Source organism: Balaenoptera acutorostrata, chromosome 18 (genome assembly GCF_949987535.1).
Source record: "Balaenoptera acutorostrata chromosome 18, mBalAcu1.1, whole genome shotgun sequence".
Classification (NCBI taxonomy): Eukaryota; Metazoa; Chordata; class Mammalia; order Artiodactyla; family Balaenopteridae; genus Balaenoptera; species Balaenoptera acutorostrata.
In genome coordinates this window covers 18,048,798-18,076,427 of record NC_080081.1, presented here as the reverse complement: position 1 = coordinate 18,076,427, position 27,630 = coordinate 18,048,798, and the positions used below count along the sequence as shown (strand labels likewise).

The 27,630-nt window shown below is 36.3% G+C and overlaps 1 protein-coding gene across 1 annotated transcript in view; it reads left to right on the top strand.

Moving 5' to 3' along the window:
* The window catches only part of GPC5 (glypican 5), a 658,111-nt gene that overhangs the window by 281,849 nt on the left and 348,632 nt on the right, over positions 1–27,630 (top strand). The window contains exon 4 of the mRNA XM_007196859.3: positions 18,647–18,780. Within this exon, the coding sequence (XP_007196921.2) occupies positions 18,647–18,780 (134 nt within the window). The remainder of the gene's footprint in view (positions 1–18,646; positions 18,781–27,630) is intronic.

Sequence of the window (27,630 nt, the reverse complement as noted above, 5' to 3'; positions counted from 1 at the left end):
TTGTTTGGGGGGCTGAGTGGGGACTTTGATAGCAATTAGGGACAACAGAAAACAACCAAGTCAAATATTTCTCTGCAATACTCTAAGCTGTGGCGGAACAAATCCTATTGAGATGTACAAACCAAATGCTTGCAAGGTTGACAAATAGCCTCAAGTTGAGAGCTCAAGGGTGACAATTTCACAAGCGATATTTTAACTGAACCTTGAAAGATGGTAACATTTAGACAAGCAGAAAAGAAGAAACGTTCAAAGACTGAAAAGTACAGGGTAACTTTAGAGAGTATGAGTAATACAGTTTAGCTAAAGCGTATAGTGTTTAAAGTGGAGGAGTGCTGGGAAATTTGGAGGTTCTGCTGTAAATTCATTTGAAATGCTTTAGTTTGTACTCATTAGGAAATGGGAGGAACCATCAAAGGCTTTGGATCAGAGAAGCAATATGGTCAAAACGGTGCTGTAGGAAGATGAATCTGGGAGCCTGGGGAGAAGGATTAGATCCAGGAGAATCGGAGAGAAAGTCAGTAAGGAAGCTCTTGCATCTACGCAAGGAAGAGCTAACAGAAGCCCATTCTAGGGGAAAAGAATTTCCAATGCAGGGTAGGAGAAGTGAAAATGCAAGAGACCTGATCTGACGAGAGCAGAATAAATAGCCGTTGAACTTTTATTTTTTTAAATTTTTATTGGAGTATAGTTGATTTACATTGCTGTGTTAGTTTCAGGTGTACAGCAAAGTGAATCAGTTATACATATACATATATCCACTCTTTTTTTTAGGTTCTTTTCCCATATAGGCCATTACAGTGTACTGAGTAGAGTTCCCTGTGCTATACAGTAGGTCCTTATTAGTAATCTGTTTTATATACAGCCTGTGAACATTTTAAACCTCTAGTTGATGCCATTTTAAAGCATCTTCAAACATCTTCAGCTTTGAAAAAGTGGTGAAAATATGGTCGTATTGATGTATCTCCTTTTTATTTTTTATCTAATTGCATTTAAAAATATTTACTTTCACAGTGTAGGATTCTCACTCCCTTTGGTAAATGAAATGGTCAAGTTTTGATTTTGTCTCTAGGGATATTATTTAGTCTTTCAATGTCCTCTATTCTTCAACTTGATTTTGAGTTGCTTCTCTTTCCTCCCTTGTGGTTTCTCACCACCTCAATATTGAGGTAGTACTGGCTGGCTGGCCCTCTTTTTGTGGCAGAGCTTAGTAGTTTGTAGAATATTAGACTGTATAACTCAAGGAGTTTTAAATGTCACAAAGCCCAATGATCACAGAAGGAAAAAAATACTTTTTTCTCCAGAGATCATATTGAAAAACGTAATTGAATCAAGCTTTGCTTAGTATGACCAAGTTAATATCCACTGTTGACAATTTTTTCTCATTTCCATCCCCTCAGCTTCAGGAGAGAATTCCTCTCTCTTTTTTTTCTTTCTACCAATGATTCAAGGTTTGTCTAAAACCTTCCCGGGTACCTTTGGTCCCTAGTAATTTTTCTTTGGGCTCCTATACAACTCACTGCTTATAACATTCTTTTGACACACAGTTTATACCCTATTAAGACATTGTTTATATCGTATTGAAGTTAGCTTTATATATTTATCAATTTGTTTCATCATTGGAAACCCTACCTCCCTAATTAGATCATAAACTCCTTGAAGATAAGAAATTAGCAAAATACATTCTAGCTCTAGTTTTTATTGCCCTTATCAATAAAAACTTCCTTCACACAATGAAAAAAGAAAGAAATCCCTACATTTAGAGATGTTTACAAAATCCCCACAGCTGCACTGTGAATTAAGTATGTATATTTTTCCAGTGTCAAAAGATGAACAGAGCTTATAAGTTATTTGCTTAAAGTCAGATTGTATATTTTCTCCTAAAACCTGCAATTGCCAATTATGCTAGTACATCAGCATGCTGCTGACCTTCACCAGTGGTGTGGTCAGCCTTCTCAGAATCTCCAAGCTGTCCCAGCCCTCTAACCACTCCCAGGTCATTCAGTATGTGGCTCTGACTCCAGGATCAACTCCACTATGCCTTTCTTCCCGAGTTACATCAGTGACCATTGGAAATTCAAAACGCTTGGATTATCTAAGATCATTAGTCCATGACCCATCTCCCAGAGTAATGGAAATAAAAACAAAAATAAACAAATGGGACCTAATTAAATGTAAAAACGTTTGCACAGCAAAGGAAACCTTAAACAAGATGAAAAGACAGCCCTCAGAATGGGAGAAAATATTTGCAAATGAAGCAACTGACAAGGGTTTAATTTCCAAAGTATACAAACAGCTCATGCAGCTCGATATCAAAAAAACAAACAACCCAATCAAAAAATGGGTGGAAGACCTAAATAGACATTTCTCCAAAGAAGACATACAGATGGCCAACAAGCACATGAAAGATGCTCAACATCACTAATTATTAGAGAAATGCAGATCAAAACTATGATACAATGAGGTATTACCTCACACCAGTCAGAATGGCCATCACCAAAAAATCTACAAACAATAAATGCTGGAGAGGGTGTGGAGAAGAGGGCACCCTCCTACACTGTTAGTGGGAATATAAATTGGTACAGCCACTATGGAGAACAGTATGGAGGTTCCTTACAAAACTAAAAATAGAACTACCATACAACCCAACAATCCCACTCCTGGGTGTATACCCGGAGAAAACCATAATTCAAAAACACATGCACCCCAGTGTTCATTGCAGCACTATTTACAATAGCCAGGACATGGAAGCATATAATGGAATATTATTCAGCCATAAAAAGAAATGAAATTGAGCCATTTGCCTAGACGTGGATGGAGTTAGAGACTGTCATACAGAGAGTGAAGTAAGTCAGAAAGAGAAAAACGAATATTGTATAATATCTCTTATATGTGGAATCTAGAGAAATGGTACAGATGAAAACTTATTCGCAAAGCAGAAATAGAGACACAGATGTAGAGAACAACCTTATGGATACCAAGGGGGGAAGAAGGGGTGGGATGAATTGGGAGATTGGGATTGACATGTATACACTACTATGTATAAAATAGGTAACTAACGAGAACCTACTATATAGCACAGGGAACTCTACTCAGTGCTCTGTGGTGACCTAAATGGAAAGGAAATCCCAAAAAAGAGGGGATATATGTATACGTATAACTGATTCACTTTGCTGTACAGCAGAAACTAACACAACATTGTAAAGCAACTATACTCCAATAAAAATTTTAAAAAAATTAGTCCAAGCTGCATATCTTGTAATCTGACCCTATCCCTAATCACTCCCACCTTCCCAATCCTATCACTAGTACTGGCACTATCTCTGAAATCTGCAGTTCTCACATTATGGTCATCATTTCCTACCACTGCAGTTCACTTACTCTTGTATTTCTAATCCAAAAATTATTTTGTCTTATGGAAATATTCAACATGTTTACTCTCCTCTCCCATTTTCCCCCTTATTTCTCTCCTTGCCCAATCTACATTCTATGATCTAGCACCTCCAATGCTTGTGAACACAATTCTAAGCAGCTATGGATAATTGGAGAAGTAAAGGCATTCCAAGTTCAGGTTATTTGTTTAAACTACATGTCTCCCTGGCACTCACACACTTTGAAAAATAACTCACTTGTTTTGAACTATTAGAACTATTTAGTATCAAATTATCTGAAATGGGGTCTCTGCCATTAAACATGCAATCATGTTGTAAAAGCTACTGTCCTAAAACAAAACAAAACAAAACAAAATAAAACAGAACAAAAGAAAACAAAACATGTACTTGATTCCATGCCTCTCTAGGCTATATCCCATAAATCTACTCGCCTTTGCTACAAAACTCCGTGGAAGACTGGTGTATTTTCACAGTCTCTGCTTTCTTATCTTTTTTCTCTCTTATTCTCCCCTTGAAGACTATGCATTCTACCACAATTTTCCATAAAAACCACACTCTTCACAAATCACCAATGGTCTTTTTCTCATAAGATCCAATGGTTAATTTCCATCAGTCACTTTGAACATATCTGATCACTTCCTCTTTAAAAAAAATACTTCATTTGCATTTTGCGATAGCCCACTCTCCTGGGATTCCTCCAACTTGTCTGGAAACTTCTCAGAGTCTCTTTCAACTTCTGTTAGTCTCCACCAGCAAATGTTGTCATGCCCCAGGAATCAGTCTTCAGCCCCCTCCTCTATCTTTACTCATCCCAAGTACATGCTGTTGACAACCACATTTATACGTCTTGCCTGATCTCACCCTTGAGTTTTCAGCTCATATAACTAATAGCCTATTGGGCAGCTCCTCTTGGATGAATAATAGTCTTAGAAAGCCAAACATGTCCCAAAGAGTCTTTTCATTTTCTCCCCAAATCCATTCTTCTCTATCTCCATTTGCCCATATGCTTCAGCCAAAAAGTACTAGAAGTCATTCTCGAATCCACTGGTTCTTCACTTGCTATGTTCAATCTAACCTCAAGTCCTGTTGTCTCCACCGTCAACTAGATCTCAGTCCTCATAGACCATCCTCAGCAAAGTCAGCCTCATACCCTGAACTATACCCAGAACTTTACATCTGGATTCACTGTTTCCATCTTGTCTATTACTTTTTTACATCTTGCTCAGACTTCTCTCCAACCAACATCCAGTGTGATATTTTTAAAACAAAACAGATTGGATTATCATTAAGCTCAAAACTCTCCATTGACTTCAACACCCACTTACAATACAAACTCACCCTTTGGCAGACTATGTGGTATGTGAAACCGTATCATCTGGCCAGCCTACCTCTGCTCTCTTTCTCTTTACTCCCCTCTACTATAATGTATTTTTCAATTGCAGCAGCCTCCTATTCTTCTTTTCCCAGGGCTATTTTAATTACTGTTCTCTCTATATATGAAGCTCTTCCCTGTCATCTTTCCATGGTTGCCTCTTTACTTCACTTCAGAACATAATTCAAATACTACTTTTTAAAGGTCTTTCTTGACCACTTAGTTGAAGCTGTCCATCCTCATTCTATCCCATCAGTCTGGCAAATATCCATTTTTAACTGAATAGCATTCATCAAGACCTAAAAGTAATCTAGTTAATGATTTATTTTCAGTTTCCCCTGCTAGAATGTAAGCATCTTGGGAGAAAGTTTCACTTTATTCCCAGCTCTTAGAATAATGCCCTAAAAACAATAGGTGCTCAGTTTATTGTCATTGCAATCTGTAGCTAAATAAGGACTAAAATGCACATGTTTGACTTTCAGTCCTGGGAACTTTCTAAACTAATGTGTCCTTGTAAATGGAAGGAAGGAAAAAAGGAAGAAAGGACGGAGGGAGGGAGGAAGTGAAGAAGGAAAGGAAAGAGAAAGAGGGGAAATAATTGACTGTCATGGTCAATTTTCAGTCTCTTCCTCTTCCTGACTCCAAGACAGCTCAGTTAGGACAAATTAATCCACAATTCTGAGTTGGTTTTCCTCTTTTCATTTAACCAAATTGGTAGTGTACTCTCAGTCTAGTAGTTTTTCATAAAAGACTGGATTTTTATGGAGATCTCATGTATCTAGGTATTTGTCGCTTTGGTCTACAAGTTGTATTTTTCTCTGCGAGGCCTGAACTAAATGATTTAAAATGGATCCATACAATAAGTTTAATTAATGATTAAGAATAGGACTGAAATGCAGAAGCTCCCTCTGGTGGTTTAATTTGTAGGTGTACAAAAGTAGCAGTGCAGACTGGAGATCCTGCTCACAATGGGCCAAACAGAAGATCATAGAAATATTGTTCTGCTTCTGTCCAGCCTCTTCCTCCTCTCTCTCCTCTTCCATCTTCTTCTTTTTAAATTTTAAATATAAAATGAGTTTGGGTGGCAACTTTATGATGATAGCTACAAAAATCCATATGGAGAAGCAACTTCTGGAAAGTTGAAAGACTAACAGAAAGCAACCACCCAAGACCAGACATTCTGTGGCTCCAAGCAAATATTTTAAAAGGGCCTTGTTTGCTCTTTGCTAACTATAGAGTAAACATATCTCTAGCCCTTGCAAAGTGGAGACTGTAGGTGTTTTCGCCCTTCTTCAACTTTAAAACCGTTTTATTTGCTTTTTCCTGGGAACTGGGCACCTTGTGCAAATTTAGAATTCTGATGGATAATATATTTAAAGGAAGTTCTTTGTAGAGCCTTAATAATTTATAACTTGCTATAAATATTCCTTGTTGCAATACTAAAATATACTAGTGTTTTAAAAGTGGTATTATAGTTATAACTTTTATATCTTTTCCATAGCTGGCTTCTGGAATTATTTGTACCTTGAACTTCTAAGTAACATGTATATTATCTGGATGATGGTGTTTCCATAGTTTTAGGGTGTGATGGTCCATAATCATGTATTTTTGTATTTCCATTAATACAAACTGGGCAAAAGTTTTTATAGTAATATACTGTCACCATGCAATAATTCTAATCATCATGAAGTTAATTTTTTTCACCAAATGTAACTTTGGCGGGGAAAATATCTGGCTTACAAATGGAAATTGTCAGGAAAGTAGAATATATTTTATGAGTAGCTCAAGCTCAACTTTGCTGAAATTTATCTCTGCTTATATTATTAGTATCGTTTAATGTTGTTTCAAGGTTTATCAATATTCATCCAGTATACTTTTATACTTTCACTGAAGTATGTGTTGCATTATATTGGAAAATATACTAGGATCATGTTTTGGGTGGAATCTACGTGATTTAAAGGTTGAGTTCATAAATTATGTTATGTTATATGGGGGACACTATGATATGTATCTATAGGATGAGAAGATGTATACCTCTTCAGTCAAAATACAATGACATAGGAAGGAAATTAATATATTTGATTATTTAAGGGAAAATTAAACAGGATATTATAGTCACTTAATTACATGTATCAAAACAGAATTAAACCACAATAAAGACTATTTGTGATGTTAATAACAATTTGTACAACCATTAAAAGATATGTGATTTAATGAAGCCTGATTTTGGCATTGTATTAGTCAGGGTCCTCCAGAGAAACAGAACTTATAAGATATATAGGATGAATATACATCGGAAGGTATTTATTTTGAGGAATTGATTGGCTCACACGGTATGGCAGCTGAGAAGTTCCACAGTCTGCTGTCTGCAAGCTGGAGACTCTGGAAAGCTGGTAGTATAATCCAGTCTGAGTCCAAAGGCCTGAGAACCAGGGGAGCCGATGGTGTGAACCCCAGTCTGAGAGCTGAAGGAGGCGAGATGACGCACCTGAGCAGTGAGGCTGGGGTTGGGTGGGGAAGGGGAGAATTCCTCCTTCCTCTGTCTTCCCTCAGTGGATTGGATGATGCCTCCTCAGGTTGGCTAAGTGATCAACTTTACTGAGTCCACTGATTCAAACGCTGATTTGATCTATAAGCACCTTCATGGAAACAATGTTGAATCTGGGCACCCTGTGGCCAGTCAAGGTGACACGTAAATTAACCATCACAGGTATTCAATATGCAGTTATAAGAATATCGTTAACACCAGCGTTTGTCAATTGCCTCCCAGGTGAAGAGCACTGAAGAAGATGGCATTAAATGTTTGGTAACTTATAAAAGTTATTTGCAATACCAGAAATAACAGTTATTCACTAAAATATTTTCATATGCAGTTCTGTGTTTCATATACAGTTTAAATGTGGATTAGAAAGGTTTTGATGTGAAGCGTGGATTTCAGGTGCAACTACAGATCAGTAGCAATATGAAAAGCATTTTCATACTGGAAACAAATCTGATTTTTTAAGAAAATATTGAGGATTCATAAATCGGAGAACATGGAACATATGTTAAGTGTGACAGTTATAATGAAATCTGCCAATTTTGCTTTTCTTCTTTTTTTCTGAATTTTATTTTATTTTTTTATGCAGCAGGTTCTTATTACTTACCTATTTTATACATATTAGTGTATACATGTCAATCCCAACCTCCCAATTCATCCCGCCATGCCCCCCCCACCACTTTCCCCCCCTTGGTATCCATACATTTGTTCTCTACATCTGTGTCTCTCTTTCTGCCTTGCAAATTGGTTCATCTGTGCCATTTTTCTCGATTCCACATATATGTGTTAATATATATTATTTTTTTCTCTTTCTGACTTACTTCACTCTGTATGACAGTCTCTATGTCCATCCACGTCTCTACAAATGACCCAATTTCGTTCTTTTTATGGCCGAGTAATATTCCATTGTATGTATGTACCACATCTTCTTTATCCATTTGTCTCTCAATGGACATTTAGGTTGCTTCCATGACCTGGCTATTGTAAATAGTGCTGCAATGAACATTGGGGCAAATGTATCTTTTTGAATTATGGTTTTCTCTGGTTATATGCCCAGTAGTTGCATTGCTGGGTCATATGGTAATTCTATTTTAGTTTTTTAAGGAATGTCCATGCTGTTCTCCATAGTGGCCATATCAATTTACATTATCAATTTTGCTTTTCTAATTGTTGAGCAGGTATTTGATCTGACCAGATAATTTCATTGTGGTAGTTTGCAGATCAGGAAGTTACTGACTATTCTTTTTTATGATGTTACCTGCCCTTCTGTAGAAGAGAGGAAACTCTTACATTACTGTCTCATAAAATTGGAATTTGGGCGTTGTGTATCATGGGAGGACTTCTTTTCATCAATCAGTTATCCTAGTTTTCCTCCTAAACCTAGGTGAGAAATCAAGTTGTCTAATATCCTTGTAGTTCCTCCTTTTCCCGACCCCTATTCATTCCTAGGAATCTTAAAGGGAAATAACTGCTATGTTTCCTCTCATCCACTCCCACATACATAGGGGAAATGGGAGTCTCTTGTCTACTCATATATCTAGATCATTTTCAATCCAGATTATTTAATTTATGTAGGACACTTAGGAACTAGGACTTATATAATGTGAATCCCACACAACAGATGAAGATAAATACCACTAATCATAAAGAAGAGACCATTGATTCTATAATAAATAGAAACTCATCCACTAACTAGATTCAGTCTTAGCAAAGTTATTGTCCTGCTTTGGGATTCAATTTTCCCACCCTTAGGTTAAGGTTAGATATCTTCTATGGGACTTCCAGCTCTATTAGTCTAAAGTCCTTCCTCCTTCCCTCCCTCCCTTCCTTCCCTCCTTTCTTCCTTCTTTTTTCCCCCTTTATCCCTTCCTTCTCCTCTTCCTCCTTTCCAGTTCCTCTTCTTTCTCTCTCTCTCTCTCTTTTGGGGGGGGGGTGTATTATCTGAATTCTCTTTCTCCTGCTTCTGAAAGATTTTCTTTCTCACCTTCTTTACATTCTATATACATTTTGTAATTTCGTCCATTTTCATGGCTTTAACTATTGGCTCTATGCAGGTAATTCTAGTCATTAACTTTCTCTTTATTTCTAATCCACCATTTAGAACCATCTTTTAGAATTACCTCCAAATCCAAGTTCTAAATTAGAATTCATCTCCTGCTCTGAGGAGCAGATAAACCCAAACAGTAAACTTATTCTATGGTCTAACTTCCACATATTGGTTATTGGATCTTTATTCGCCCTGCTTGACAGATTCAAAACTGCTAACAGCTTTATTTCTTCTTCTTTTTTTAATCTCTTATAGTGAATCAACCAGTAGCCAAATCCCATTCATTCTACTTATAAAAGAGCTTTCCCTTTCTCTTCTTTTCAGATTTCATGGGTTCTTATTAGGTTTATTCTAGTATTTTCTTGTTTTACCTATGGGAAATGTCTCCTTGTCAGCCAGATCTTTCTAAAATGAGGCTCTGATAATGCTGTTCCTTGGCTTGCTAATCGTGAATACGTTACCATAGTCTACAAAATGAAGTCCAAACTTCATGAACCTTGTAATTAAGCCCCCTCCCAAACCCTTATGATCTGGCCCAACCTACTTTTCTAAGTTTGTTCTCATGGGATTAAAGCTAAAATCATGGATTTCATCTGTGTCTGGAAAAGTTAGCCTCATTCTAATTTGGCGTAACAGATTTTACCCCTAACACCAGCCAGTTCTTTGGCAAACCATTTCCGAGAGTCATAGGGAACTGGGCAAGAGAAAATTAATGAACTCACATTTGTTGTTAGAACTAGAAAAATTGCCAATAGTATGTTACCTCCAAATAGTTTAAAAGTAGCTTTTAATATAATGGAGCACAACATATTTGACCCAAAACCATTCTGTTTCTTATTTTTATCTGTTATTTATTATTATTGTTGTTGTTGTTTTCCACCATGCTTGCAGAGTCATATCTTGTGTAATTTCTTTTAACCAGCTCTCATTTTAACACCAAGCATCCTAGATACGGCCTGGTTCGATCACCTGTTGCATACACAGTGATGTAGAGTCCACCTTTGCCTCATCCTCTGAAACAGATTGCTTAATAAACACTCACAGTATCTTCACATTCACTGCTTTTCAAGTTATAGTATTTTAAACATTTTTGCTTTGCAATTTCATTATTATTAATAAACATTTTAAAAGATCGTTGCAAACTAAGTGGAAGCTCTGCTGGTGGATGTCAAATGAAAATGAACAGTTTAAAGTTGTTTCTTACAAAGCTTTTTGGGGTTATTAGCTAAAAGCTTTGAATATTTGAAGATTTAAATAAGACTGAGTGAACAGACAGAGGGAGGCTGTAAACAGAAGTTTACACTTTATATGTAGTGCCACGATTACAGTGAGAATGGAGAAAGTCAGCTAAGTGAAAAGGAGTTGTTGAAACAAATACTTGAGCAGAGTGGGAGAAGCGCTATGGGTTATGAGCAACTAAGAGAGTTATTTCAAGGTGAGATGGGAATTTGAAAATCAGTGAGAAGCCAGAGATGGAACTTAAAGCAGACACAGATAAGCATTAGGGAGGAAAACTATTTTTTTCCAAGACACTTCAGACTGATTGCAGGGGAAAATGGTAGAGACCAGGGGGGAGAATAAGGGGGAAGTTGCAGTATAAGTCAAAGATGAAAAATTGTCAAAGTAAGTGTGAGGGATTTTTTCAATAGCAAGAAGGTGCTAGTATTGAAATGGTCCACCCCAATTGCCTCACTCAGGGGAGCTAAGGTGACAGGCTAATGTGCTGGTAACAGATGGTTTTCCATTCCCTTTCAATAAAGCATGAAGTGGAGCTCCCTGATAGCAAGTCAACACATATAAGGGCTCTGAAATTTATTTGTATGTATTGGAATCTGCTCTATATGCTTGTACCTTTGGATACAATTAAAGATGACTTATAAGTCTATGGCTTGTACATTTTCTTTTATCCTTGTAAAACAAATTGCAAAGATGATAACAGGAATAAAAATAATGTGAGGCTGGTACTTTCAGCTATCTTTCTGCCTTCCTAGGAAATATGTGCAATAGCAGATATGGTCTTAGGTCCAACATGGGATCGACAGGGTGAGATAAGATTTTCCTTAACTGGCAACTGCAAACTGGTTTTATTTTCTCAAGTTTAAAGGATGAGAAAACTGAGATTTGTAGAAGTTCCATAACTTGTCTAGAGCTCTGTGGCTCATAACATGGGATCATAATTGCCATCCCTTTCCCTTTTACTCTTCTCCTTTATTTCAAAATCTCCTGTAGTGTCGCCAAACAGTGTTACTCTTGACATTTCCGCCATCAACTTATACCATCTTCCCTTGGCTCTTGTTACTAGGAGTTGTTGACAGTGAAGATACTTTCCACCTTTGTAATGAATATTTTAGCATCTTGTTAATATATTTACACTCCAGTATCACTATTTTTCCACTTCAGTGATTGGAAATTCACTCTGAGCTTTTTAATACCTTGGCCTTATACATCCCTAACTTCTCACTTTCAGTAATTTGCTGAGTTCTGTTGATTTTTTTTTCAAAACAAACCTTATTTTTTTAGAGCAGTTTTAGGTTTACATCAAAATCGAGTGGATGGTACCAAGATTTCCCACATAGCACCTACCCCAGCACATGCAGAGCCTCTCCTGTTACCAGTATCCTCCACCACAGTGATGATACATTGGCTACAACTGATGAACTTGCACTGACACATCAATATCACCCCAAATCCACAGTTTAACGTTTATTCTTGGTGTTGTACATTTTACGGGTTTGGACAAATATATAGTGACATGTATCTACCATTAGAGTATCATACAGAGTAGTTTTCACTGCCCTAAAAATCCTCTCTGTGCTTCTCCATTCATCCCCCCCACCCATACCCACCCCTGGTAACAATTGATCTTTTTACTGACTCCATAGTTTTGCCTTTTCCAGAATGTCATATAGTTGGAATCATACAGTATCGTTTTCAGGGTGACTTCTTTCACTTAGTAATGGGCATTTAAATTTTCTTTATGTCTATTCACAGTTTGATAGTTTGTTTCTTTTTAGCACTGGATAATGTTCTGTTGTCTTGATGGACCACAGTTTCTTTATCCATTTACCTACTGAAGGACAGCTTGGTTGCTTCCAAGTTTTGGCCATCATAAATAAAGCTGCTATAAACATCTGTGTGCAGGTTTTTGTGTGGACATAAAATTTTAACTCCTTTAGGTAAATACCAAGGAGTGTGATTGCTGGATCATATGATAAAGGTTTTTTGTTTGTTTGTTCTTTTTTGATTTTGTAGGAAGCTGCCAAACAGTCTTCCAAAGGGGCTGTACTCTTTTGCATTCCCAACAGCAATGAATGAGAGTTTCTGTTACTCCACATCTTCGCCAGCATTTGGTGTTGTCAGTGTTCTGGATTTAGCCCTGCTGATTCTTCTTCTCTTCTCTCTGTACATGATTCATGAATCCTTCTCTTCATGAACACTGTCAATACTGTACTTCAGAATAAAATTCTCTTTCCTGAGAACTTCAGGATCTATTAACAGTTTACCTCCCTTTAATAGGTCTCTCTCTCTAGTCCAACTTCTACAGGGCTGTCAGATTCATTGCTAAATATCAGCTCTGGAATTTTGCTTTTCTATTCAACAGCCATCAGAGGTTTTGTCTAATAAATAAAACTTTGTAGCTTATCATTTTAAACCCTCCAAGATCTGACTCCAACCTACTCTTCAGACATAATTTCCTTTTACTACTACCCTTCATGTTCCCTTCTTTCCAGGCGAACCAAATTTTTATCCATTTTTGATGTCAGCCTGATTTTTCTTGCATTTGTCTCTCTCAAGATTTTCCCTCTGCCTTCCACCATTATTCTTTGTTCAGAAAACATTTTATATCTAATCAGTCTCCAAGCTACTATCTCTCCCTCCTGTCTACCTCTATATCTGCTGCTTCTTTCACCACTTCTTCTGCTGACTTTGGGCCCCAGCATTTCTCTAGTGTTCTACTGGAGGACCTTTCATCTCCCTCCCTGCAAACTGCTGTTATGATGATTTTTCTCTTGTGGAAATCGTTAAGCAACCATTTTCCACCTTGGAAGCTTTTGCCTGCTTTCCATTTGCTTAAGCAAGTTCTTCAGCTTGATATCCAAGACATATTAAGGCATTTTTAAAGAATTGAGATATAATTGATCTATAACATTAAATTAGTTTCAGATGTACAACATAATGATTAGATGTTTATATATATTGTGAAATGATTACCACAATGTCTGATTAACATCCTTCACCATATATATCATGGCATTTTTTATGTCTTACCTTTTGCTATACTGCTTTCTTTCACTATGCACATTTTGTTCTATGAAACATGTTAAATTGTTTACACCTCTTTGCCTTTGTACTCTCTCCTGGAAATTTCCTGCTTTGTCTACCTGACAAACCCCTAGTTTATCTTTTAATCTGCCATTTAGACATTACCTACTGAAGCTCTTCCCTAAGCACCCCAAACAGAGTTAATCTGTTCATTTTCTACATGTTACAGTGTTACTTCTTTTTCTTTTTTTATTGAAGTATAGTTGACTTATTATATTAGTTTCAGGTGTACAATATAACGATTCAATATTTTTACATACACCATGAAAAGTTATTATAATATTATTGACCATATTCCCTGTGCTCTACATTACATCCCTGTGACCTATATTTTATAACTGATAGTTTGTACCTCTGAATCCCCTCCATCTAATCTGCCCATCCCCCCCCCCACCACCTGCTTCCCCTCTGGCAGCCACTAGCTTTTTCTCTATATTTGAGTCTGTTCCTATTTAGTTATATTTGTTTATTTGTTTTTTCTTGTATTTCACATATAAGTGAAAACATAGTATTTGTCTTTCTCTGTCTGACTTATTTCACTTAGCGTAATACCCTCCAGGTCCATCCATGTTGTTGCAAGTGGCAAGATATTATTCTTTTTTTAATGGCTGTGTAATATTCCATTGTATATACAGTTGATCCTTGAACATTGTGGGTTTGAACAGGTTCACTTATATGTGGATTTTTTTTTTGATAAATATGTACTACAGTACTACACTATCTGCTGTTGGTTGAATTCATGGATGTGGATCTGTGGCTACGCAGAGTGGACTATAAAGTTATATGTGGATTTTTGACTGTATGGGGTTGGTGCCCCTAACCCCCACATTGTTCAAGGGTCAACTCTATATACCATATCTTATTTAGCCATTCATCAATTGACGGACACTTACTTAGGTTGCTTCCATATCTTGGCAATTGTAAATATTTGTGTATTTAATAATCTTAATTCTTCTAATCCATGAACACACGATATCTTTCCATTTATTTGTGTTGTCTTCAATTTCTTTCATCAATGTCTTATAGTTTTCAGAGTACAGGTGGTTCACCTTTTTGGTTAAATTTATTCCTGGGTATTTTATTCTTTTTAATGCCATTGTAAATCGGATTTTTTTTTACTGATTTCTCTTTATGATAGTTCATTATAAGTGTATAGGAATACAACACATTTCTGTATATTTATTTTATATCCTGTGACTTTACTGAATTCGTTTATTAGTTCTGGTAGTTTTTTGGTGGAGTCTTTAGGGTTTGCTATATATATTATCATGTCATCTGCGAATAGTGATAGTTTTACTTCTTCTCTTCCAATTTGAATGCCTTTTATTTCTTTTTGCTGTCTGACTGCTGTCACTAGGACTTCCAATATTTTTTAAAATAAAAATGAGAAGAGTGAGCATCCTTGTCTTGTTGCTGATCTTAGAGGAAAAGCTTTTAGCTTTTCACTGTTGAGTATGATGTTAGCTGTGTGTTTCTCATAAATGGCCTTTATTATGTTGAAGCTTGTTCCCTGTATGCCAACTTTGTTGAATGTTTTTATAATGAATGGATGTTGAATTTTGTCAAATGCTTTTTCTGTATCTATTGAGATGATCATGTGATTTTTTATCCTTCCTTTTGTTAATATGGTGTATCACATTAATTGATTTGTGGATATTGAACCATCCTTGCATCCCTGCAATAAATCCCACTTGATCATGATCTATGATCCTTTTATATTGTTGAATTCAGTTTGTTAATATTTTTTGAGGATTTTTGCCTCTATGTTTATCAGGGATATTAGCCTGTAATTTTCTTTTTTTGTAATATCTCTGGCTGGTCTTGGTATCAGGGTAATGCTGACCTTGTAGAATGAGTTTGGATGTATTCCTTCCTCTTTAGTTTTTCAGAATAATTTGAGAAGAATAGGTATTAACTCTTCTTTAAATGTTTAGTAGAATTCCCCTATGAAGCTATCTGGTTCTGGACTTTTGTCTGTTGGAAGTTTTCTGATTGTTGATTTAATTTAATTAGTATTATTGGGTCTGTACAGATTTTCTGTTTCTTCCAGATTCAGTCTTGGAAGATTGTATGTATCTAGGAATTTATCCATTTCTTCTACATTGTCCAAATTTTGGCTTATAATAAATCCCTTTTTTTTTTTTTGATGAGTCTAGCCAAGGGTTTATCAATTTCATTTATATTTTCAAAAAACAGCTCTTAGCTTCATTGATCTTTTCTTCCTCTTTTTTTTGTTCTCTATTTCATTTATTTCTACTCTGATCTTTACTATTTCCTTCCTTCTATTAACTTTGGTCTTTGTTTGTTCTTCTTTTACTAGTGCTTTTAGGTGTCAAGTTAGATTGCTTCTTTGACATTTTTCTTGTTTCCTGAGATAGGCTTGTATCACTATAAATCCCTCTTAGGACTGCTTTTGCCACATCCCATAGATTTTGGAAAGTTGTGTCTTTATTTTAATTAGTCTCAAGGTATTTTTTGATTTCTTCATTGACACATTGGTTTTATAGTAGCATGTTGTTTACTCTCCATGTGTTGGTGTTTTTTCCAGTTTTCTCCCTGTAACTGATATCTAGTTTCATATCTTTGTGGTCAGAAAAGATGCTTGATATGAGTTCAGTCTTCTTCAATTAATTGAGACTTGTTTTGTGCCCTAACATGTGATCTATCCTGGGGAATGTTCCATATGCACTTGAAAAGAATATGTATTCTGCTGTTTTGGGGTGGAATGTCCTGTAGATATCTGTTAAGTCCATCTGGTCTAATGTGTCATTTAAGGCCAATGTTTCTGTACTGATTTCTGTCCAGATTATATGTCCATTGCTGCAGGTAGGGTATTAAAGTCCCCTACTTTTGTATCACTGTCATTTTCTCCCTTTATGTTTGTTAATATTTTCTTTATGTATATAGGTATGCCTATGTTAGGTTCATACATGTTTAAGAATTCTTCTTGGATTGACTCATCATTATGTAATGTCCTATTTTGTCTTTTTTTATAGACTTTGTTTTCAAGTCTATTTTGTCTGATATGAGTATTGCTACCAAAGCTTTCTTTTTGTTTCCATTTGCATGGAATACCTTTTTCCATCCTCTCACTTTCAGTCTGTGTGTGTCTTCAGCATTGAAGTGAATATCTTGTAAGCAGTATATGGACGGGTCTTGTTATTTTTATTCATTTAACCACCTTATGTCTTTTGATTAGGGCATTTAGTCCATTTATATTTAAAGTAATTATTGATAGGTATGTACTTATTGCCATTTTGTTCATTCTTTTCTGGAGGTATTTGTAGTTTTTCTCTGTCCTTTTCTTCTTTTAGTCTCTGCCCTTGTGGTTTGATGATTTTCTTTAGTATTACTTTTGGGTTCCTTTGTCTTTGTATTTTTGGGTATCTATTGTAGGTTTTTGGTTTTTGGTTACCATGAGGTTCATATATATAAATATATATATATATTATATATATAATATTTGTTTTACATTTTCAAATTTTTGTTAAAATTCTCACTGTGTTCTTATAGCCTTCTCCTGAGTTCAGTGAGCTTTTTTAGGACTGGTACTTTGAACATTCTATCAAGTAAATTACTTATCTCCATTTCATTAAAGTTTGCTTTCTGTTGTTTGTCTCTATAAATTAGGTGAAGCAATTACCTCTCCTCCTCTTGAAGGTATGTCCTTGTCTGGGAGTATCCCTATGCTGACTGCGTGTGCCCAGTGGCTTTGGCAGGAGGACTGGAGCCGAAGTGAGCAGGGGGCAGGGCCTTTTCCAGGGTTCTCTGGGGCTGTCACATTGGCAGGGTGGGCTGGAGCCTGGTGTGGGCCAGGCCTTTTCTTTAAGGTGCATTTTGATGTTTGGGGGGGTTGTTTTTACTTTCCTTCTAAATTGTCAGCTCTCGGGGAAAATTCAGTTTCTAATCTTTTATGTCCTATAGCATCTAATACATGTTCTTTGCAAATATTGGAACAAAATAATTATGGTTTAAATAAATGAGTTGATGCATAATTCCTGTAATTCTCATTCATGGAAAATTTTTAAAAATTTAGAACTTTAAGGGAATTTTGGAATAATTTATTCTAAGTTCTTCACTTTACATATAAGAGAATCAAGTTTTAAAAAGTTCTGCCACTGTTTTCAAGATCTCAGCAATTAAGAAGGAAAAATTAGGACAGGAACCAAAGTCTCCTGATTCTCAGGCAATGCTTTTATGTATTTTTAATTATATGACTATGCATTTTTAAATGTATAAGTTATCTTGTGAATCTTTTTTGATGCTTTACATGGTAATGTGTCCAATTAATTACTTAATTTTCAATGACAATTACATATGAAGATCTTTACTAGATAAGTGGTATTAAAAAATAAAATTTTCAATTCTATAATTAATTTTTAAAAAAGAGACCATAAGTAACACCCTTATGGTCAAATCAAAAAAGATTGAGAAATCAAACCAGATTGAGGAAAAAGATATACAACTATTACAAAATGAGATCTTATATAAAAATATTTATTGCCATTTCTAAGAAAGCATTTTAAGGAGAAAACTACCCTTAGAACTCATATAGAAATGGACCACATATTCAGTAGCAAATTGTTTTATTAAAAAAATTAGTAAAAGTAAGTAGTCATACATATGGATATAAACCATAAATAATATCTACTTTGATTAAATAGTTTTATTTATACAAGCAGTCTAGTTTATTAATGTAGTTCTCTGATTTTGCATATATGTTTTTATTCATGTATTTTGCACTTGCATACATGCAAACTGTATAAATGTGTATAGCATCAATTTATTATGGCTGCCATTTTATACAGATAATTTGATTCCCTTTATTTTAAAAATTAACAAACATTGTATGTCTTAAAGGTTATTAGTGTGGTATAAATAAGAATATGTCATTGTTTTGGACTCTAGTGAACATTACATCCTCAGAAAGGCTGGAGCATGGTTTCTAACTGTCTTTAATATTTTCTATTTAAAAGGTAAATAAGATTTGCGGCCGTCCAATCAGAACACCCACACAAAGCCCCCGTTGTTCTTTTGATGGGAGCAAAGAGAAGCATGGAATGAAGATCTTTATAAGAAATGGGGAAGAGACACTTGCCAACAGAAGAAAGTAAGACATTTGTTTTACAACCAGAAAGAGAAAAGAAAGTAAGCTCTTAATTTTACAACAGAATAGAATGTATTCTATTCTGTAGAGGTTGAATTAAGAATTACGTAGAACAAAATACACTCTTGAAGAAACAAAAGATCAACATTAATTACCTTTAAAATTCAGTGCTTCCTCCTATTCTGTTAATTAGGAAGATAGGTTCAACTCAGGAGACCAAAAAACCTTTCTATGATAAAGGAACATTTTTTATGATACAACATGGCAGGCCTTACATACATATGATCATTGTGCACTTCAAATGAGGCTAGTGTACAATGTTGTACAGAAGTCTGTAACACTTAGTCATCTTGCTTAACTGAAACTATGCCCGTTGAAGAGTAAATCCCCATTTCCCCCTCCCTGTAGTCAACAATATTGCATTGTACACTTCAGAATTTATTAAGAGGGTAGATCTCATGGTAAGTGTTCTTACCACAATAAAATAAAAATTTTTAAAAATTTAGCTAGTGTGACTGAGGATTGAATTTTTAACATTACATAATTTTAATTAGTTTTAGTCAAAATTTTACATGTAGCTAATAGCTACTATACTGGACAGAATGCAACACAGAAAGAGTATTCATGTAAATGATGTGATAAGTATTAGTGAATGTTAAGTACCTGTTAAAAAATATAAAGTGTCCATACCTCTTACCTGGAATGCTGAAAATTACAATCTGTCGATTCAAAATGATAAGCATTGAGTGGCTTACTTCTATAACTCACATTTCTACCACTGTGCCCATGATTAATTGTTAAATTAATTGTTAAATTAAAGCCTTCATTAGTGTCCGGTTGCTTGAGAATTGGTGATTAAACTAAAAACCTTTTAATACTGGAGGAAACTATTATTTATTTATTTTGGTATTCAGTTGACCAGTACAATGGCAAATACTAGATTCTCAGTAGGTATTTTTTAATTGACCTGAAATTCAGAATTCTGTGTTTGTTTATTAATTCAAATAATTATTTCTAAAAATACCTTATGGAGAATTCAGTATTTTACATACCTTTACTCTCTATAATGTAAAATCTGTTTCATTTTGAGATAGTGCTCTTAACTGCCCCATTCTCTCTTCAGTTGGGTTATTAACACAGGATAAAGAACTGAGCTATTACTGGTTATGTGCTACAGCTGAAAACAATTAGCACAGTCTGCAAGTAAAATAGCTGTGTTTTTTTGTTTTTTTCAGTTTAAACATCTATAGTGATCAGTAGTTATTTCTTGCATTTGAGAAATCAGTATGCCTTGGCTATGGTGGTTCTTATAATAAAACCCAGCTAAGGAAGATCTTAACTCCTAAAGATCATGTCAGTTTCACCACTAAAACAACCTAGTTGCTGGAAAACCAAAACAAAACCCGGTACTTAACATGGTTTATTCCCTTGCAAAACTAAGACCATGCAGGTGAAATGTTTCAGAATGGCTCAGGAGCAATGAGGGGCTTATCTGAGTGGAAAGTTTTATAAGTATCTATCCTGGCCATTGAATAGAACTCCATGTCACCAATCTTGCAAACTCATTATTTCTATGCCCTGGACTGGTCAGCCACCATTAACCATTTCCCATGAGTCAGGGTAGGCTCATCACCGGCCAATCTCATGCCACACAAAGTGAACAAACAGAGGTCCTGCACTTGAGCCAGCTTAAGCATTTCACTTTTACACATTTTTTATTGCCATTCCTGAATGGAACTTAATTTCTGTGGCAGTATATTTCCCCTTGATGCCTATATATTGTGCAGACCTATCCATAAAGTAGACCTGAATTTTATCTATCCTTTCCTATTGTAAAGTAGACTTTGTCATCCAAGCAGTGCAGAAGCCTGCAAATAAGAGTTTATTTGGGCTATTAGGAATTGCAATTCAGAAGAGAGATTTGGGTGAAACTGAAAGAGTGTTGGAGCAGAGGAAAGAGTCAGGGGCTTATAAAGATAAAAGCCACAAGCTTGTTAAAGTTGTCTGGCAAGAATTATGATTGACTCTGATACAAGAAAGGAAATATTTATTCTTAAGGGCAATTTTAAGGTAAGGGTTCAATAAGTAGATAGGCTGTCACAAGTTATTTGTGGTAAGTATCTGATAAGTATCATTGGGCAGGTGTTCTGAGTGCCTGCATTAAGACAATAAGTGGTCAAAGGTCAGATTGCATCCAGATCCAGATGTACATCAGTCACACTTCCTCAGTGGACTCCCAGCTGCATTTTAGAAAGCTCTCTTAGCAATACTATTTTGATTTTCCTTTTATAACCTGAATTTTATTTATCCTTCATCAACTTATCTTTCCCCATGAGGTCATACATTTTGATTTAAGTAGGTGGGGCAGTGTAGCAGGAATAGGTGCTTAGTGAGTCTGGGCTAATTTCCATGCATCTTACTTGTCCTTTTCCCACTTGCTTGAGCCTGATTTCCAATAGATCACGTCCACTTGATGTTATATTGCTTCTATACAAGCCCGATCTTATAGCCTGGCAGGTCAGATAGTACTTATTTCCTCATGGGCATCTCAGGTTGCAGAATCATTTGCTGGTTTATGGTCAAGTGTGCAGGTTCTGCCAGAGCCAAGTTGTAAACCAACCAGCTGACTGACCTACTGAACAACAGATGGACCAACCAACCGACCAACCAACTAACCAAACAAACAAAAATAGTGTTCAGTAAAAAAATAAATGACTTTACTCTAAAACCCTTGGTGTCTATACTGTGATTCTTCTTATGGGGCTTTCTGGAGTCTCTGCAGAGCAGCTTTATTTGCCACCAGTACTTCAGTCACCATTGAATAGATGAACTGGGTCATCTGGACTGAATGTCAGAGCACCTTGGTGCTACTTTATAAATGGGTTGTAGCAACACGGTATGTTGGAATATGTGTGTAATATGTTTTCTCTAAGATGCAAAGGGACCCCAAAAGCTCTGTGCGTCTTCCTGTGCTTTAGGTCATCTTAAGTATAGAAATTTGTATTTTGCATGAGAAGAATAGCCCAATCAGATTCAGACTACTAGACATTTAGAAACCCTGCTGAATTGTCAAGCACTCAAAATGTCAATATTTTTCCCCACTGGAATCATTCACTTGTCTACTAAGTTATCTAGCATAATGTGATCAATATTTGATTATCAGCATGGTGTCCTGTAGGATGTCTAGATGATCATGGCTCCTGTCTGTCATGGAGTGGGAGAATTGCCTTGAGGTCTAACAGTGAAGGGGTTCTTGCCAGCTGAAAGTGAAATGTTTCTAATTGTCCTTACTAATTGGTAAAGAGAAAAAAGCATTTGTCAAGTCATTAGCTGGATAGCAGGTGGCAGGACATGTATTGATTTGCTCTAGCAGACACCACATACAAAGGAGTATGTAATTGGAGTCACCCTCTGACTCCGGTTATGATAATCCAACCACTATCCACGTCCAACCCATGTGCATAAACCGGCCAAACAAGTGAGGTCAATGGTGAAGTGTTAAGATCACCACCACTACAATTTTCGTGTCTGATGATGACCCTAAACTCAGCAGTTCCCAAGGATATTGTGATAGTGTGATTTATAGTAAGAAATATGTATTTGTTCTTTGACACCATTCGTGGCAAAGACTCCTAAAACCCTTGGATTTTCCTAAGTGATGAGAGAAGAACGGTGTCTTTTGTTATGTTAATGAGGTGACTTGGGTCCCACCTAAGGATGGGGCTGGCTGCCTGGAGAGCCAAACATGTGATTAAAAGGCTGGAACTTTGAGTCCCACCTCCTAATCTCCAGTGAGGGGCGAGGGGCCACAGGTTGACTCAATCGACAGTGGCCATGAGTTAATCAATCCCACCTGTGTAATGAAGCCTCCATAAAACCCCCGATGGTTTGTAGAGCGTCCTGGTTGCTGAGCACGTGGAGGTGCCGGGTGAGTGGCGTGCCTGGAGAGGGCGTGGCTGGAGAGGGCGTGCCTGGAGAGGGCGTGGAAGCTGTGTGCTCCCTCCTCCGATGCCTTGCCCTGGGCAGCTCTTCCATCTGGCTGTTCCGGAGTTATATCCTTTTATAATAAACTGTTGACCTTGTAAGTAAAACATTTCTCTGAGTTCTGTGAGCCGCTCTAGCAAATTAGTCAAACTCAAGGGGGGGAGTGGGCAGTGGGAACGTGTGATTTATAGCCAACTGGTCAGAAGTACAAGTAACAACCTGGACTTGAGACTGGCACCTGAAGCGTGTGTGTGTGTGTTAGAGGGGGTGGGACACAGTCTTGTAGGACTGAACGAACCATTAACCTGTGGAATCTGATGCTCTCTCTGGGTAGATAGTGTCAGAATTGAATTGGATTTTTAGATACACTGCTGCTGTGGGAAAATTGCTTTTTGTTGGTATGGGGACCCTCACTTCCTCTCCACATACTGGAATTGGTACCAAAACAGCTGTGATATTCTCTTGTTTTACTATTTTTGTAAAAGAGGTAGTTTTAGGGATTTCAGTTTGGCCCTCACTCCACGAGTTGAGGAACTACTGTGGGGACTGTGGAAGGGATGTGTATGTCTCTTCCAAAGACATATTGAGAAGCGTGAAACAGACACACCTCTGTGGATTCATTGCGCCCCGTGTGAGACAGACTGAGCCTAAAATTTAATTTTCATTTTGTAACCGGAAGTGGGGTCCGGCTGCTCGCCACTCAAAAGTCAATAAAGAGGCAAGGTTGGTGGAAAGGAAAGCTTGCTTTATTTTGGATGCTGGCAATGGGGGGGAGGGCGGAATCCTGTCCAAAGGTCGACTGCCCCACCCCCCCTGACAATCAGTGGGCAAGAGCTTTTGTAGACGGAGGGAGAGGGCTGCGTGCAGAAACAGCACAGTCAGCTCTGATGGTCATCTTGAAATTGGTCATGTGGTGGTCTGACCAGCGTCATCTTGATGGCTTTAAGTACAGTTAATCTTCAGTTCCAGGGTTGGTTTGTTCCCATTTCTTTGAGGCCAGTTCTCGGAATTATGGCAGCTTATGTCACGGCTACAGCTTGGTCATCATGTAGTTAACCTCTTCCACCTGGTGGGGCTGTCAATATCTACAAAACAGCTCACAGGATACCGCTCAGAATATGCTATATAGCCCATGAAAAGGAACTAAAGGTCCTTAACTATGCTTAATGACTAAACTATACTATTTAGTCTTGTTGGACTGTTTTCCTTTGTTTCTGCATTTTCTCACTTCTCTAATTAAACTTATTCTTTGCCCAAAGTTTTTTCACAGACAAAAGCCGGACTGAGGACATGGGGGGCAGGGATCATAGGGTCCTGCTCCGTTTCAGTTCGACCTCTATGAGCCCCATTTAGACAGACAGAGTAGAATGGCATTTTGGGTCTTTAAGATTAAAGTTAACTGAGAGCTGGTCTCTATTCCTGGGAAGCAAAAGGGCCACAGGACCCTTAAGGGAAGATGGGAAGAAAGCTTTATGCTACATAATTGTTGGGCTTGTGCAGGGATCTTTCTCACGGGAACCCAGCCTTAGTATAGTGAAGGTACTCAGAAGCTGGGATTAGGAACTAGGTGAGAGACTGAGAATTCTTTTTGCAGCAAAAAAAAGTGACATTTCTTTTTCTTGTACTTTATATTTTTGTTAATTCAGATCTCACTCTTATTTCATGGGTGAGCTATTTTCTTATCACTCTAATCAATTTATTAATTAATATAGTTTAATAATAGTTATATAAGTTAACTAATACAAACTAATATAGTTTTACAAATTTTATTTCCTAAAATTTTGTTTCTCTGTTTTCTCGTTTCCTTTTTTTCTGTTAGCTCAGTTTCCTACTAGATTACTTTTTAAATTTAACTTAATCATTTGTAGGAGTTTCTTTTTATGTTCTATATATTTGTCAGTTTTAGACTTTGCGAACATTTTCTATCTAAGATGATAGTTCAGTTAAATGTATATAAGTGAGTTGATGTGTAACTTAAGATGATCCTTGTTAAACAGAAATTGAGTTTATAAAATGTTTTCTTGTTTAAAAATTTCTTGCCTGCATCAATTCAAAAGGATAGTCTACTATTCTTTTTCATACTAGCATTATAGTTTTGTTTCTCACATTGTTAATATATGTAGAGACTATATCTTTATATATGTTATATATGAGGTAAATTTCCAACTTAAATTTTCCAAATTCTGAGGCAGATTTCAAGGGTTGCTCTAAAACAATCCGTCCTTTTTCTTTCATTGTTTTTTTTTTTTTTTTTTAACTTCATACTCATTCCAATTTCCCATAGATAGGTACACTGGCTTGTTTATAAGCTCTCTCTCTGAAATTGCTCTGTTTACTGGGTTTGGTTTTTTTTTTTCTTTCTGTTTTTTCTTTTTTCTCTTTTGCTCTTAAAGATTTTCTTAAATCTTGTAAGCCCCTTTATCTACTGTTTTTCAAAATTCTCTTAGATGTTTGTAGAATTTTTTTTCAAATATATTTTATAATCTCTTGAGTTTTGATTAGGGTTATATTGAATACAAAGATTGATTCAGACAAAGATATGTTTATAATGCTATATGTGGCTACTTTTTTGTACTCCATTTCTAATGGTCAGTCTGTTCATGGGACTGGGTTTTCTCTGTGGATGATCACATGGTGCAGTGGTACAGCTGTTCTGGCAAGAGGCTTGCTGTACCTGGTAAAACTCATATACTCTATGCACTACCTACCTTAATTGTCTACCTTTTTAGGATGTATCCGAGAGAAACTCTTGCTCATATCCAGTATAGTTGTTCTAGTTGTAAAATGCATCCGTGTCTCTGACACTGTCTTACCATGTAAATGAAAAATAAACACTATTCTAGTTACTAAAACTAAACTGTTTTTACATATAAATAAGTCATAGTCTTTAAAAATTATATTGTCATAATTTACTTTAGATTTAATTTCTTTATTGGTATATCTTATAAAAATTTCTGTTTTAAATTATGGTAGATTTATGGCGCCTGACTTAAAACATACATATTTTCAGGTCTTTGTGGCAGAGTAAAAGTTAAGTTTATATAGTTTCCTTTATTCAAACAATTCTTTTGAGGTTTATATAACCATTGTTGACATAAATAATTTGACCTTTGGCAGGGGTAACCAACAATATTTATTCAGAGGTGATTAATCAGTTTTTGTTTTCTAATTGGAATGTCTATGTATGGTTCAAAAACCAAACTCTACTGAATTAAAAAAACAAAAAAAAAGCAGAAAGATGAGTTTATTGCAAAGATTTCAACCTGCAAACTGGGAAACTCAAGGCTATGGGAGTAGTGAGTTCTGATTTGCTCACAGACTAAGGGATTTTTATGGTATAAATATGTAAGTTATTTGGCTTTTTCAGGTAATTGTTTGGCTACTGGTCTTCTTTCTTATTTGGATCAGGGTAGCTGAGTTAGGGGAATAGGAAGTCCAGAGATGGCATGGACAGACTTGGTGTTTGGGGATTGGCTGGTGTCCTCTGCCAATTTCTGAGAAGAGCTGTAAATTCCTGTAAGGTTAGGTTAAGTTTCCTTTATGCACCTACGTTGACGTCTTCATTTTGTCCTTGACATAAATGACTCAATTTTAGGTTGGTTCTACAGTGTTTTACAGTGATATATAATATACGGAAATAGTAGTTGGGTTTAAGGCTACCATCTTGTTCTTTGTTATCCCTTTATACCATTTTTTTAAATTCCTCCTTTCTTGCCGCCTTTTGAGTTTAGCTGGTATTTATTATTTTTTTATCTTCAAAGCTTTTTAGATTTGTATTTCTTTCGTATTCTCAATGGCTATCATAGAGATTACAATATGCACTTTTAATTTTTTACCATCTACTTTAAAAGTTTTACCACTTCATTGAACAATATAAGTACCTCAAAACGGTTTCACTCTATTACTCTCTTCCTAGATTTTGTGCTTTTTTGTCAACAAATCTTACTTCTACCAACATTTTAACACCCCCCAAGACATTACTGGGTATCGTTGTCTTTAAGTAGTCAATATTTACCTATAATTACCTATTTTATTCTTGCACTTTTTTTTTTCATTTCTGTGTGTTCATCTAGAATCTTTGCTTTAGCCTTAGTACATCTTTCATTGCATATTACTAGTGATGAGTTTTCTCAGCTATTGTTTGTCTGAACATATCTTCACTTTTGAAGAATATTTTCATTAGGCCTAGAACTTCAAGGTGTTGCCATATACATTTTTTAAAACTGTAAATGTCCAAGTCATAATTAAGTTCATGGCATGACACTGTTAAGGAGTATGAAGGGTTTAATGGAAACATTTAATGTGAAAGGTAACTAAGGTAGTGGATGTTGCTGGTGCCCTGCTTGCATCCCTTTACCTGTCCATTTTATCCGCTTCTTGGCTGCTGTTTCCTGGCTGCTGATAATGCACAGCTGCCTTATTATCTGGGGGATTGACCTCAACAGATAGGAGCCTTCTGTTTTTATTATCTATTGCTAACTAACAAATCATTCCAAAACTTAGTGGCTTAAAGCAAAAATAAGCATTTATTATGTAACTTTCTGTGAATCAGGAATTTGGGAGCTGCTTAGCTGTGGGGTTTTGGCTCAGGGTCTCTGGGAGATTGCTGTCAAGAAGTCAGCTGGGGCCATAGTCATTTGAAGGCTTTAGTGGAGCTGGAGTATCATCTTCCAAGATAGCTCACTCACATGGCTGTTGGCAGGAGGCCTTGGTTTCTTGTCACAATGACTTCTCCATAGGACTGCTTGAGTTTTCTCACCACATTGTGGCTGGTTTCCCTCAGTGTAAGCAATCCGAGAGAAAGCAAGGCAGAAGCTGTAGTGTCTTATAATGATCCAGCCTCTGAAGTCCCACACTGTCACTTTTGCA